Source organism: Aotus nancymaae, unplaced genomic scaffold (assembly GCF_030222135.1).
Source record: "Aotus nancymaae isolate 86718 unplaced genomic scaffold, 86718_ANA_hifiasm-v0.15.2.pri h1tg000006l, whole genome shotgun sequence".
Taxonomy (NCBI): Eukaryota; Metazoa; Chordata; class Mammalia; order Primates; family Aotidae; genus Aotus; species Aotus nancymaae.
The window spans coordinates 98,740,301-98,755,297 of NW_026988417.1; the positions used below are offsets into that span (position 1 = coordinate 98,740,301).

The following is a 14,997-nucleotide window of genomic DNA, read 5'->3' on the forward strand; positions in this document are numbered from 1 at the left end:
CTAAAACCCCAAAAAACGAAACTGTGGAGGTGGGGAGGTACTGTACAGAAATCCCTGAAAGAGAGGCAAATTTGGAAAGGAAGATGGCTTGGCAACTGGATTTTCCAAAGATGGCCACAACAATATCTTCCATTCCATATGCCCGAGTGCCATGGGCATGACAGCTCTCTAGTCAAGAGAAGGAGTTTAATTCCCCTCCGCAGGAGTCTTGGCTGACCTTGATGACTTCCTGACCAACAGAATGTGATGGAAGTGACTGCCTAGAGTAGCCACTGCAGATCAGACAAAGCTGGTATCCACTGCTAGATCATACAAAGCTGTCAGGGTCTCTTGGAGTTCTCCCTCTTGGGATATTCCTCTTCAGAACCAGCTGCTACATTCTGAGAGGCTTAAGCCACATGGAAGGCCATGTTTAGGTGTCCCAGTTGGTGACTACGGTTGAGCTCAAGTCAACAGATGGTATTAACTGCCAGCCATGTGAGTGAGCTACTTTGGACTTCCAGCTCAGTAGAGCCTTCCGTTAACCTTGGTTGACATCTGAAAGCAACTGCAATGTCCTAAATAAGAACATAAGAACTGGCAGGTTAATTCACTGAACCATGAGAGATGATAACAAATAGTTTTCTAAGCCACTGAGTTTTGATATGGTTTGTTATGTAGTAATAGATAAACAAAGTAGTTGATAGGTTCCGTTTTAGACATGTGGAGTTTAAGATGTGTGGAAAACACCCAAGTGGAAATGTTCCAAAGACAACTGGATAGATTTTATGCAGTTGAGATCTGGAGCTGAGGAGAGACACCTAGGATGGACTTACTGATTTGAGAGTTAGGAACACAGAGAATGCAGCTGGAGCCAGGAAAGTGGGTGACAGAATCCAGAGTGATTATATTGTAAAGAGCAGAGTCCTGAGAAACAGCAGTGTTTAGGGATCAGGTAGAAAAGAGGTGAGTCAACTAAACAGAGACATCATTGTCAAAACAGCCAGGGAGAAAGTCGAAGTGAATGTGGTATCGCAAAAGCTAACGGAAACAATATTTCAACAAGGGGGGATAGGTTAACTATTAAATGGTTCCAAAAACTCAAACATAATGAAAAATAAAGAGATGTCACTGGTGCTACTGACAAAGCAATGGGTCACTGGAGACATCAGTTTTAGTGGTGGTGAAGGTAGAGGAGGACAGTCATAAGCAAGGAGGACTATGGAAACCCAACTCTAAGGCGGGGTAAACAGAAGCAGAGAAGTGATCGAACTGACTTAGCACACTATGTTCAAGAAGACTGGAAGCTCCGGGCAAGGTGGCTCATACTGATCATCTTAGCACTTTTGGAGGCTGAGGGAGAAGGACTGATTGAGCTCAGGAGTTCAAGCCAGCCTGGGCAATATGGTGGAACACTGTCTCTACAAAATATACAAAAATTAGCCAGGCATGGTGGCATGTGCCTGTAGTCCCAGCCACTCAGCAGGCTGAGGTGGGAGGCTGAGGTGGGAGGATCAATTAAGCCTAGGAGGTCGAGGCTGCAATGAGCCAATCTCTCTGGCTGTTTTGGCAATGATGTCTCTGTTTAGTGGTGATTGTGCCACTGCATTCTGGCCTGGGCGACAGTGAGACCCTGTCTCTAATAAATAAATAAATAAAAATAAATAAATAAATAGAAGGCTGGTAGAAGAAAGAGGCAGTAAAAGGCAAAGTCAAGGGATTATTGTTTTCCAAGATGTGAGAGATTCTGGAATGTTCAAACGTTGACTGAAAGGTATCAATAGAATGGGGACATTCTGGAGAAAGAGAATGGGATCAAGAGGACCCATGCAAAGATGAACCTGGAACATGGGGAGAAAAGGTGGAAGCATAGATCCACATACATAGAGAAACAAAGATGCATTTGTGAAAATGAAAGAGTTCCCCTTAGAAGTTTCTATTTTTTTTTAATAGAATGCAAGGTCATCTGCTAAGAGAGGGTTTTGAGTATAGCAGGAAGATCTGAAATAGTTGTTAAGTATGGGGGAGAGATGCGTGCGAGGGAAATATAGCAGGGCGGCCAACTGTTGAAGTTGGTAAGTCAGGAGATAGGTACTATTGTTCCCTCTTTACATGAGAAGAAATTGAAGCTCAGAGAGGTCAGGTAAGTAACTTGCTGAAGGTTACAAAGTAAATAAACGAAGGAGCCCATACTCCAGTGTAGAAATGCGTGATTCTTTCCAGTACATTAGGCTAAATGAATTCCTTGGTCCAAGGGAATAATTTTAGTTTCTGAAAAGAGACCAGTGTTTGAGCTGCACACTTCATTCTCTTTGTCCATTTCCATCAGTTTTGTCTAAGACCCTGCACTTCTGATATCTCACCTCTAAAATCTGTAGGCAAGGAAGGTCTCAGGAATAATCAGTAAAGGACGATGGCATATAACAGAAATTCTTCTTTTAGATACTAAATACCATTTAGAAGCTTTGGCTCAGTGTTAACTTAAATGCAAGCAGGGAGTTTACTGAACCTTTAGCATAATGATTGTTCCTTAGAATTATATTTACAAAATAAAAGTAAAATAGGACTGCATAAATAAGAGTATTACATTTAGAAGCTGTGAAATAATTTTCTCACTATGCTTTTCACAGTTCATTCTCCCAGTGAGCTTTGTTCAGAATTCTAAAGCTTTCTTGAGGGTTGTAATCTCCTAGAATTTCTAACGAGATGATGTGATCTGCTTCTCGGCTAGTATATAAAATTTAAGTAGTAAATGGGGTGCTCAGGTTCATCATGAAAGCCTAAAAGCAGTGGTTTGCAGGTACCTCCCTCCTTGTAAATAGAGTTCCCGTCCACTCCCTGGGCCCCAGGTCTTTAAGTATTGTATTTAGGAGATACTAAGAGCTTCCAGTTGGAAGAACAGAAACAAGAATTCCTTACAATTTAGCGTTTTGGGGGCTATTCAAGAAATTATAAAGAAGGCAAGTAACTAATAGTTAAGTCACTCTTTGGACAGTATCAGAGCCCAGACAGAGATAGCTTTTCCATGCAGGGAAATTTCTACAAATCCCCTAGTCCAGTTGGCAATTCTCTAGTGCACGTAGCTGATACTGGAGACTCTGTAAACTATTTCCTACATAGGAGACTTTTACACATCTAGGAAAAAACTACTTCGCTTATATGTATATACAGGTGCTCTAGAAGTGCACAGAACCCTATAACAACTGAATTCTATGATCACTTGCAGGAACTTCAGTCTCTCTTAGAGAAGAAGGCTAAAGAGCAGTATTTCTGAAATTACAGACGACAATGTTTTATAAATAATGAAATTATTTTAGTGGGTTGCAAGCAGCATTTGTTAAAAATGGGAAGTACCATAAAATAAAATGGAAAATCCTAGGATGCGTTTTACAAGCCAAGGATAAGTATTATTTTGGGAAGCATATTTCAGATACATATGTATATTTGTGTGTATATGTTGGCTTTAATGTAACATGTATTTCTTATTGCATAGTCATGGTTAAAAGTCATTATTGTGGAGGACTCTAGCTTCAAAGAGATTTCTATTGATAAAGCCATATTCATGTGATGTTCTTTGTTTTTCCAAACCTCCGAGACTGATAGGATCCCAGGAAGCCCATTCCAGGGCTGCCCTAAATTTTTCTTGCAACTCGGAATAACTAAGCACGCTGCCCAAAGTTACACAGTAAACAGGCGAAGGAGCAGGTATTTGAATATAGGCTTCCGTGAGCTGAGGAATGCTGATGTGAGCAGGGGTATCCCCTGGCAAAATACCAGGAACCAGTACCCAGGCTGTGGAAGTATCTCTGAATCCACAGCTTTCTCAGTATCATGATTTTCAGGGACTGGGAAACTAATTAGCCAAACTGTATTTTCATTTTAATCATAATAAAAGGTTAAGATGTTGTAAAATAAATAGGATACCCATAATAAGCATTTGTCTCTTTGGTATAATTACAATTTCTTCAGTGTGTAAAAAAGTTCCCTACATGTATGGTTAATAAGTACCATTTGATCATTTTCACAGGAACCATGCATTTTAAGAGACAGTCTAAATTTCAGTCAAAACAAACCAAAAATATTCTTAATTTCTGTGTAGTTACTCGTTTTGTTCATATGTATGTTATTAATGTATAAAAAAGGACAACTAAGGTAACTGAAATGTATGTAATTAAAATTCCTTATCTATAGTTTCAACCCTCTTTAATCCCCTCTACAGTGACTGCCACTATCTACTTTAGGTAGGCGACATGTCCATCACCAGCTTACAGTTCTGGAACATACAGAACTTTATTTAAAAGGTTCCATATGGGGGCAAGGAGTCATTATTAGTATAAAAATCGAATGTCATAAAATTCCTCAGCCTCCCTAAGAAGAAAGAGAAGTGTCATAAAGTATTATTATTGCTAAAACAGAAGATGGAAAAAAAGAATAAAAAAGTGTACAAAGTATTCATCACAGTAACTGCATACATGTAACATAGCAGCACATATGTTCATTGAATAAAAAATAGTTTCTAATTTTGCAAAGAAATCCAGCCACAAGAGGACAGACCTGTTAATGGGGAAGCTGAACACGAATATACTAGATAAGAAACAAAGAGGAAGAAGAGTTAGGGGAACGCTTAAAGGGAAATAATTTATTTGAATCAGATGACAGAAAAAGGCATCTTCATCAGGTTGCTCTGAGATACCAAGTATTATGATATTTTGCAAAAAGTCAGAAGATACCAGTTCCAAGACATGTACACACACATACACACATAAATAATATAAAAATATTGGTAACGTTAAGTGTACATATGTATATATAAACTTTTCTAAGTGTTTTTATTGAAAAAATGGAATTCTCTAACCACTTAAATTCCATTTTTAATTCAGAGCCAATTGATTTCAAAATCTTTGTTAGCTCAAAGTGCAAATTCTTAAAGGTTTAGAGAAAGGGCAACCAGAGAAAAGGTCAATAAATTATAATCCTTTAATGTGTTTTGCATTTAAAAGCATTTATAATAAAATTAATATAGTGTTTCAACTCTGCACACAAGTTGAATGAAGAAAACCTAATATACCCAAGGTAATATAAGAGATGATACACTGAATTATAATCTATTTGCAGACTAAAAATAAAACTCAATACACATTTACAGAAGGAAAAGGCAGAAAAGCCCAGCCATCAAATCAGAAGCAGAAAATCATATTATTCCTATAATAAAAACATGAATTTTCAACCTTTCAAGTCAATTAATTAAAAAAACACTCAGAAAAAGATGATATCTGTAATTTTGAAACTTTTCCCTATTCCCTATTTGGGTAAAAATAAATTTATGGAAAAGGGATGTTAAAAGAAAAACAGGATACATAATTCTTCACTTACCATTGTCTCCAGAAGGTAATGACACGGTGTTTGTTGGCATGGTATCAGAATTCACTTTTCCATTCTCAAATGTGTCATTTTCAGTCTGCTGTAGCTGCCAGTTGAGGCCAAAGAGATGCATTGCTGAGGGTAAAGAACACAAGTTGCTTAAAGGTCTGCTGCCTTCAGCTACAATAGCAATCGCTAAGCATGTTTAAAACAAGAGTTATATGTAAACTAAAGTTAAAAATTCCATTTTCTGAAATACCAAGGATAATTGCACAATGAAAATTATAAAACAGGCTGAGCGGAATGGCTCACACCTGTAATCCCAGCACTTTGGGAGGCCAGGGCAGGAGGATCACCTGAGGTCTGGAGTTCAAGACCAGCCTGACCAACATGGTGAAACCCTGGCTCTACTAAAAATAAATTAGCCAGGTGTGGTGCTGCACACCTATAATCCTAGCTACTCTGGAGGGCAAAGCAGGAGAACTGGTGGAACCTGAGAGGCAGAGGTTGTGGTGAGCCGAGATCATGCCATTGTACTCCAGCCTGGGCAACAAGAGCGAGACTCCGTCTTAACAACAACAACAACAACAACAAAATTAGCTGGGCCTGGTGGTGCATGCCTGTAATTCCAGCTACTCAGGAGGCTGAGGCAGGAGAATAGCTTGAAATCAGGAGATGGAGGTTGTGGTGAGCTGAGATTGTGCCATTGCACTCCAGCCTGGGCAACAAGAGTGAAAATCCTTCTCAAAAAAGAAAAGAAAAAGGAAAATTATAAAACAAAGAGTTCCTCAAATAAATATAGTTGACATAGCAATGCAGTGCAATATGGTGGTGCTTTAATAATGATTTGATACTGTTCAGTTCATTAGTCTCAGGAAACTCTTAGGAATCAATCATTCTTTGCTCTAATTGGTCTGAGTTCCATTTTTCACCATCTTTTAAGTAGCTGGTAGAACACCCCATAACAGCATTTGCCAAACTTACTTGACCACAGGTCACTTGCAAATTTATATTACTTTGCTGCAACACCTGCGGATTCTTAAGAGACATGATCCTCTACCTTTGGGTTAAGGTAAAAGCAAAAACTGGTCTCACAGATGAATTTGTTGGTACAACAAATACAGTTGTTCAAAATATAATCAAATTTGAATATTCTAAATTTGGGATGAATAATTTTTGAATTGATGACATAATTTAATAATGGTACAGATTTAAAATCATGCATATGTGTCAGATAATTTAATGTGAGTTTCTGACATGAGTATAACTCGATAGATTTATATTTAATAAATTTATTAAAATTTATTATTGTGTTTACTAATTTCCTTTATTTAAAAAAATTTTAAACATAGAAGGCTATACAACTATAAACATAAGTTTTAAAATTCCAGACATAATTTGAATAGTGAATATATTGTTTATTATTTTTCTTAACTTATCAACACTATTTGGAAAAATATGTCACTGTCATATTAACCTAATATACTAAATATTTATTTGTGCTGCACAGAATACAGTTTAGGAACTAACTCCTAAGGAAGGTTAAATATCTATAGGGAAACCCAGTGATGGTCATATTACCATATCATCAAAGAGAAATTTTTAGACATTATTTTACTTACTGTATATATTGGAATTTACCAGCATGATGGAAGAAGGCAGTGTGATTACAACCACTGTCAAAAAGCCCTTTGGATTCAATACATGAAGTAATGACACTGAACTGATACAGTATAGGGAGCAGGGGCTGTGGGTGCAGTTAGATTTTGGTTCAATATTCAGTCTACAATTTAGCCTTGGGAAAATTTTGTGACATTGTTAGAGATTAGGTTTATTTCTAAAAGGAGGTTTATTACAACTACCTTATTTAATTTAAGCTCAGTTGAGAAAATATAGGCCAGAAGTACCAGACAGAGCATATGAAGGAGAGCTGGCACAAAGCTAGACAGTTCTTATTACTGAGGTATTTTATTTAGTCTAGACTCCAGGTTACTGAACTATTTGCAGTCACCTGACTAGACCATGGCACTGCTCAATAAACAGTCCCTTCTGATTGCAATGCTCCTCCCTTACAGGAAAATACCTGTGCATCCCTCACAGGGGAGATGTCAGCTTCTTGAGGAGGCCTACCCTGACTGGGTGAATTGTTTTTCCCAAGACGATTTTAGCTCACTTTTATATCTCATTTATAAGACATAATTTTTGTATAAGGACACAACGCCTGATACCTAGTAGGTCTTAGTAAGTATCTGTCAAATAAATGAATTAAAGTTAGGAATATTCTATTTTCTGAGATTTTAAAAATCTAAGAAAACACTGTATGGATAAAAATATAGTAATTTAAAGAAAAAGTTAATACATAGAAAACATGCATAAACGGCTAAGAGAGGAGAACATATTAATAACTGATGAATGACTGCTTTACTATAATGCTATCTGAAAAGCAGTTGACTGAAAGTCTTCTATTACTATATGTAATTAACTGAATTTTAAAAATTCAATAGCTTTAGGATATTCTATTAACAGTCCACATTCTTTGGTTAATAATACCTGATATAAAAGCATGCTATAGTAAGAAAGACACCAAAAATAGGTAGATAGCTACATCTGCCCTGTATATTTTAAATAAATGTATATACTCACACTTCCTGCTTAAGTTATCCTTGGCCAGCAATTCCTTTCAAACTCTGATTTTCATGAATTAAGATATAGGTTACAGAATTCTTGAATTTACAAGTTGTCATCTTGTAAAAAGGTATAACTTCATACGTCATTTTGCATTAAATTGCATAGTGTTTGAGTGGCAAAATGTCAGGAGCTTTCTAAACATTTATCACTTCATACATTTTTCAGGGTTTCAGATGCTTTACCAAGTTTTGAACAAAATAATGGGAGCTAGTTTTGCAGAGAGTAAAATGTTTGACAGACACACTTTGGCACAGCAGCAGTAAGTGCGCCAACAGGGTCAAAGTTTCCACACAAAATAATTTGTCGTCATTGTGATCTTTTCACACAAAAAGTCTTCTTGACTGATAGATTTGCTCATATGATCAGTTTTAATAGATTTTGAAGAGTAGACATAATCCATGGGATCATGCGCAGATGTCATATGTTAAAAAGTAAGGTGATGTTTATATTGGGAGAGCTATTTTATTTTTTGCCAGATGGGCAACAGCTTTATTATCTAAATTTTTTATTACAGAAAATCTCAATAAAGTGGGATGCTGGTTCTACTTAAGATGCTGTATAATGAGATTCAGATCCAAAAATATTATCTCTTGTTTAATACTGCACTGAAAACAGGCACCAACAAGTTGTTTGGCCTTAGGATATTATCTACTTTGAAATTGTTGGTGTTTTGTATTTAGTGATGACCTTGACAATCATTATGGATAATTTAAGATACTCATACAAATGCAGAGCATTAGTGGGACTGACTCTCCAAAGTTAGAAAGAGAGAGGAGAGGTAGAGAGGAAAGAGGCAGGCAGCAAACTCATAAAAGTCAAGAATGCTACAGAAATTACTGAGCAGTGGTGTAATAAAACTAAATAGGGTATCTGGCAGAAAATAAAGGGAAAATCAGCCAAATAAAATACATCTGAAAATAAAGAAGGCTAAGTCCAGTTCTTCAATGCCTGAGTTGGAAAGCAGAACTGAACTCATGGAAAGGGATTTGCTGCCGCTATTCATGGATGGCACAACAGATCCTTAGTTTAGGCATGTCCCAATGTAGGGTGTGCAGACAGTGGCAAGAAGCAGCTCGGGGCGCTGTGCTCTTCTGAGTCTCTCACTGCTCTGGGTCTCAGCTGAGGAGGTTCAAGCCAGGAGTCATACCAGGCATTCCGGGCCACAGACACAGTGTTCCTTGCACCAGTGGTAGAACATTGTGATGCAATATACATTTTAAAGCATTCATTGAGCAATCACTGTGTGTCAGGAACTGTACTAGTACTTCACTGGCATTATCTCTAATCTTCACAAAGATTCTATTGAATTGTTATTATGACTTTTTTTTTTAATCCGAGAAAATGGAGATTTGCTGAGAGTTTAAGGTTTGAGAGTTTGCTTGCAGTATGCAATGGACGTTAGCCTCAAACCCTGACCTTCTGATGACAAAAGATATATCACTACACACCTCTGTATTCTACCAGAGGACAGTGAGATGTGCAAATCCATATAGAAGGAAGTGAAACATAGCTTGCATATGGGCCACAGGCTATGATAACACTTCTCCACTACATCCAGGACACTGAGGCTAGGGCAGTACTAGGGGGTGAGGGGCTGAGGATATCAGTAGGTAACATCTGTGTGTCCTGAGCACTGTTCTACACAAGTACTTTCCCACTATTCTGTGTAAAGTTTTATGGTAATATGATGATGACAGTAATGAAATTAAAAACATGCTATTTTGTTTAACTCCAAGAGTCTTAAAAACAATTTAAAAGTTACAAAAGTATAAAAGTAAGCATTATAGTTGTGAATTTTAAAGTCACAGAAATAATATTCATGTAGATTTAATCATGAAAAAAAGTTTATGTCTGGTATCATGCTTCTTAATGTCACTTCCATGTATTTCTAGGTGAATATAATAGTGAAAGGGCTTGGATTCATAACCAAAATGTTACTCAAGGCAGAATAAAATTTGTAGATGACAGCAATACTACCTATCTGAGATACTGATGTATATGTGTATGTGTGTTTCACAATCTAAAATACCTTGAAGTATGTTATCTTCTTTTTTTTGTAGAGAGAATGATTATATTTGCCCCATGAGCCTAAATATCATCAGAAGTTTTTGTCCAAATGTTAAAACTGGAAAATACAAGATCTTTACCAACTATAAATGGGAGTATTTTGCAAGATAATTTTTAAGTTGGTTGTTTGGAATTGGGATGTATTTTCTCATATTAAAAAGCTCAGAAATGGTGGTTAAGTCCCCAGTGCATCTACAAAAGTCTGTCTGTATATCCCATAGGAACATATATTCACATAGCAACAAAAGGCATGAGCAAGAATGTTCACAGAAGCATTATTTGTAATAGCCTCAAACTGGAAACAACCCCAAACCAGACATCTGCCAGCAGTAGAATGAAAAAACAAATTATCATCCAGATACACAATGGAATTCTACACGGCAACGTTAGGGAATGAACTGCTGGCAGGCACAACAGTAAAGGTGAATCTCACAAGCCATTAGAAGATTCATGGGCAAAAGAAACCAGTCACACACAAAAAAGCGAATACTGTATAAGTTCATGTATATGAAGTTCAAAGGCAGATAAAATCAACTGAGAAGAATGAAAGCCACTACAGTGTTGACTTCTAGGAAGAAGGAACAGGTAGTGGCTGACATAGTCCCTAGAGGTTTGTGGATTGCTGCTCATATTCTATCTGGGAGGTGGTTCTACTGGTGTGTTCTCTTATCATAATCCATATACTTTTCTAGATGTATATTATACTTAAATAAAAATTACTTAGGCAAGGAACGGTGGCTCACCCCTGTAATCCTATCTACTACTTTGTGAGGCTGAGGTGGGCAAATCACCTGAGGTAAGGAGTTTGAGACCAGCCTTGCCAACATGGCAAAACCCCATCTCTACTAAAACTTCAAAAATTAGCTGAGTCTCATGGCGTGCACCTTTAGTCCCAGCTACTTAGGAGGCTGAAGCAGGAAAATAACTTGAACCTGAGAGGTGGAGGTTGCAGTGAACGAGATCACGCCACTGCACTCCAGCCTGGGTGACAAAGTGAGACTCTGTCTCAAAAAAAAAAATATTACTTAAAAGTTATCCATCTAACACCCAGTATAGCTAAAAAAAATTCCTTTTTTACCCTCCCTAAATCTTCACTAGAAGTGGTTTTCTCCATAAGGCTAACAGGCTTTCCTTTCCATAAGGCTGCAGGTGTGGCAACTGTGATAGTCTGTGCTCCAGCCCCAAGCGGGAACTAGAATAAATGTGAAGGCAGAGTGAAGACACAGCATGGAAGAAGAACACATGACTCCACCAGGTGGGAAGAAAAGGGAAGAGTGAGGAAAGACTTCCTCCATTGGAAATCTCAGGCAATGCAAACTTTAAGGAGGAAAGCAATATGATTAAACAAATTCATGTATTGTGGTGATGACTGTCAGCTCATGGCCTCCCAAATTGATTTTTAGTTTAAAAACATTACAATTTGTCTTGGCACAAATGTAAAGAAATGGAAACCCTTGTGTGCTGTTGGCTAGGATCGTAAAATGTTGCAAACACTATGGAAAACAATATGGTGATTCCTCAAAAAAATTAAATATAGAAATACCATATGATCCAGCAATCCCGCTCAGGCTACATACCCAAAAGAATTGAAATTAAAGTCTTGAAGAGATATTTACACACTCATGTTTATACCATCACTACTCACAATAGGCAAGAGGTGGAAGCAACCCAAATGTCCACTGACGAATGAATGAAGAAAATGTGGCATATACACAAAATGGAAGAGTATTCTGCCTTAAAAAGGAAATCTTGTCACATGCTATAGCACTGATAAACCTTGAGCACTCTATATAGTATGAGATAAGTCAGTTATAAAAATACAAATACTGTAAAGTTCCACTTGCATGGGCTATCTGAGGTAGTCAAAGTCATTGAATCGTAAAGCAGAATGGTGATGAGGAGGCATTGGAAGGATGAGGAAATGGAGAGTTGTTGTTTAACAGGTACAGAATTTTAGTTTCACACTATAAAAATATTTTGTAGATCTGTTTCACAATAATGTTAATACTACTGAGTTATACACTTAAAAATGTGTAAGATTATAAATTTTATGTTATGTGTTTCTTACCAGAATTAAAAACAAAAACTATTATAATTTGCCACCCTGCAGAAAAGCCTTGTTGTTAAGATGAAGAAATGGGACTGTGACACGAAGTAGGAAGCTTAACCCAGATGGTATGAAGTGACCAGCATTTTACTATACCTGACTGTCGAAGGTTCTCTGTGTTTGCTCCTTCAACTTAAGCATGTTTATAAGCAGTTTAGAAGAGATGAAAAGGCAATGTTATCAAAGTGTGCACATTACACAGAACACAGGGAGCGGGGTATAAATGTCGTGCTCACTTACAGAGTCAGGATTTTCAAGGATTTCTTAATTCTGATTTCTTTCAAATTACTGTTTAATTCCTCTCCTTTCCTTTCTACCATGTATCTCAAAAGAAGAGACCACAATATATACTTCCTCAACACACACTTCTTTTCTCCTTACTTTGTCTGATGTTCCTTATTACTGTACTGAAGTCTCTCTCACAATGGTTATCTTTTTATTTTTTTATTTTTATGTATGTATGTAAGTACGAATATATGTATGTTTGAGATGGAGTCTTGCTCTGTTGCCCAGGCTGGAGTGCAGTGGCCTCGTCTCATTGCAACCTCTGCCTCCTGGGTTCAAGCTATTCTCCTGTCTCAGCCTCCCGAGTAGCTGGAATTACAGGCACCCGCCACCATGCTCAGCTAATTTCTGTATTTTTAGTAGAGACAAGGTTTCACCATGTTGGTCAGGCTGCTCTTGCACTCCTGACCTCAAGCAATCCACCTGCCTTGACCTCCCAAAGTGCTAGAATTACAGGCATGAGCCACGGTGTCCAGCCGGTATCCTTAAATTGTCACATCCAGTAGCCTCATGCCAATATTCATCCTGTTTACATCACAAGAGTACTGGGTGTTATTAGTCACCCATCTTCAATGCTTTATTTTGCTTTCACAGTTCTCCTGGTTCTTTCCCAGCTCTCTGCTGGTTCCTGGTCATTTTCTTTAAATCATTATGTGGAAGTCTTAAAGGCTATTCACAAGTAATTGAGTTCTCCTGGACATATATTGGAGTTACTCTTCCCTGCCCTTTTGAAGCCTTACAGCTTTGCTTTAGATAAAGAAATGTAGGCAAAATGTTTCACCTCTGTGAGGAAGATTTAAGAACCAATATGTAAAGTCTTGCATTCCCATGCAGTGATCATGCAAATGTGCTGAGTAGTGTTTCTGTTAAGTCTAGGTCCATGAGTGAGCAGAACTCCCTTGACAAGAACCACACTGCACATGTAGCTTAAGCAACAATAAACCGTCATGTTAAGCCATGGTAATAGGTGGCATTTGAGATGGCCCCAGACAAGCCCTGCTTTCTGGTATTCACACCCTTGTATAATTCACTCCCTTTGAGTTTTGGCTTGATTTAGTGACTTGCTTACAATAGAAAGCATATGGCAGAAATAACAGAATATCTCTTTTGAGCTTAGGTTATAAAAGACTTTGGCTTCTGTTTTGGACTCTCTCTTTTGGACTGCTTTCCATGGGAAAACCAGCTGTCATATCACAAGGCAGCCTAATAAGAGGCCCATGTGGTAACAGACTGAGGTCTGTCAAAAATCAAGTGTGTGACCTTGGAAGCACATCCTCCAGCACCAGTTGAGCCTTCAGATGAAACGGCAGTCCCAGCCTGTGGTTTCACTGTAACCTAACAGACTGTGAGGCAGAGGCACCTAGCTAAGTTAGGCCCAGATTTGTGATCTACATAAACTTGACATAGTATGTTTGCTGTTTAAAGGTGCTAAATTTAGAGTGTAATTTTTTATGCTGCAATTACAAACTGATATAGCCATTCAGGTTTTTAGGGTTGCTTTTACCATTTCATGACCTGCCTACTCCTGACTTATACAATGCCTCCCTCCATGTATTCCCCAAAATATCAGACATTCACCAAACTCCTTCCTTGACCTTCCTTTCATGTTAACTGCTTTTATAATGTCAACTTCCAATTTGATGCAGATGGATGACTTTGAAATATGTTTCTCTAATACTGATTTCTTTCCTGACTGGGCTATACTTCAAACTTTACATTTTTCTACTAGACTTACCTAGAAATCTTGTGGTACTTCAAATTTTACTAAAGACAAAATAAATGGTCTTTATCTTCATAATTGTTTTGCTTTTCTGGGTTTCTTTTTTCTGTTCATGATACCACTTTAGGCTGGACAATGAAGTCACTGATATCAGGAACAGAAAAAAGAAACCCAGAAAAGCAAAACAATTATGAAGATATAGACCATTTGTTTTCTTTAGTAAAGTCTGAAGTACCATGGGAAACCCTTAAAAGAGTTGCAACATCTGACATTTGTCATCTATAAAATTAATGAGTATACTTTTTATACCATCACCCATGTCAATGAGAAAAAATTACAGTAATGTCAACTCAGGAGTAACTTACATAGATATTAAGTCATTGATACTGCTCAAAACCTATATTACTAACAGCCAAATAGGCTACTCTAGACTGCATCATTTTAGGCTGTCTTGCGGTATTCATGAACTGTACCATTTTAAGATGTTAAAAATTAAAATCTTATGTAATTAAATTCTATAAACTCAGTATTTTTCTGTAGATTTTTTTCAAATAAATAAGAAAAAACTTCATTGAAAAAATTTTGAGACGATATGTTAATGAAGATCTATCAGTAAAATTTTATAAAGGAATTTTTTTTCACACACAAAGACCATTAAAAAAAAAAATGAGAGAAATCACAGCATGCATTCCTTTTATTTTCCAAGGCTGGAGATGAACAGGATCCACGGTTATATAGTTATTTCATCTTCTCCCCATAAAATAAACAGGGGGCATGCCATTGTTTTTAA

At 37.3% G+C, this 14,997-nt stretch overlaps 1 protein-coding gene across 6 annotated transcripts in view; it reads right to left on the reverse strand.

Moving 5' to 3' along the window:
* Positions 1 to 14,997, reverse strand: part of TENM3 (teneurin transmembrane protein 3) — a 1,556,403-nt gene that overhangs the window by 134,350 nt on the left and 1,407,056 nt on the right. For all 6 annotated transcript variants that reach the window (XM_064369979.1, XM_064369982.1, XM_064369985.1 and 3 more), the window contains one exon: positions 5,353 to 5,475. In XM_064369979.1, the coding sequence (XP_064226049.1) occupies positions 5,353 to 5,475 (123 nt within the window). The remainder of the gene's footprint in view (positions 1 to 5,352; positions 5,476 to 14,997) is intronic.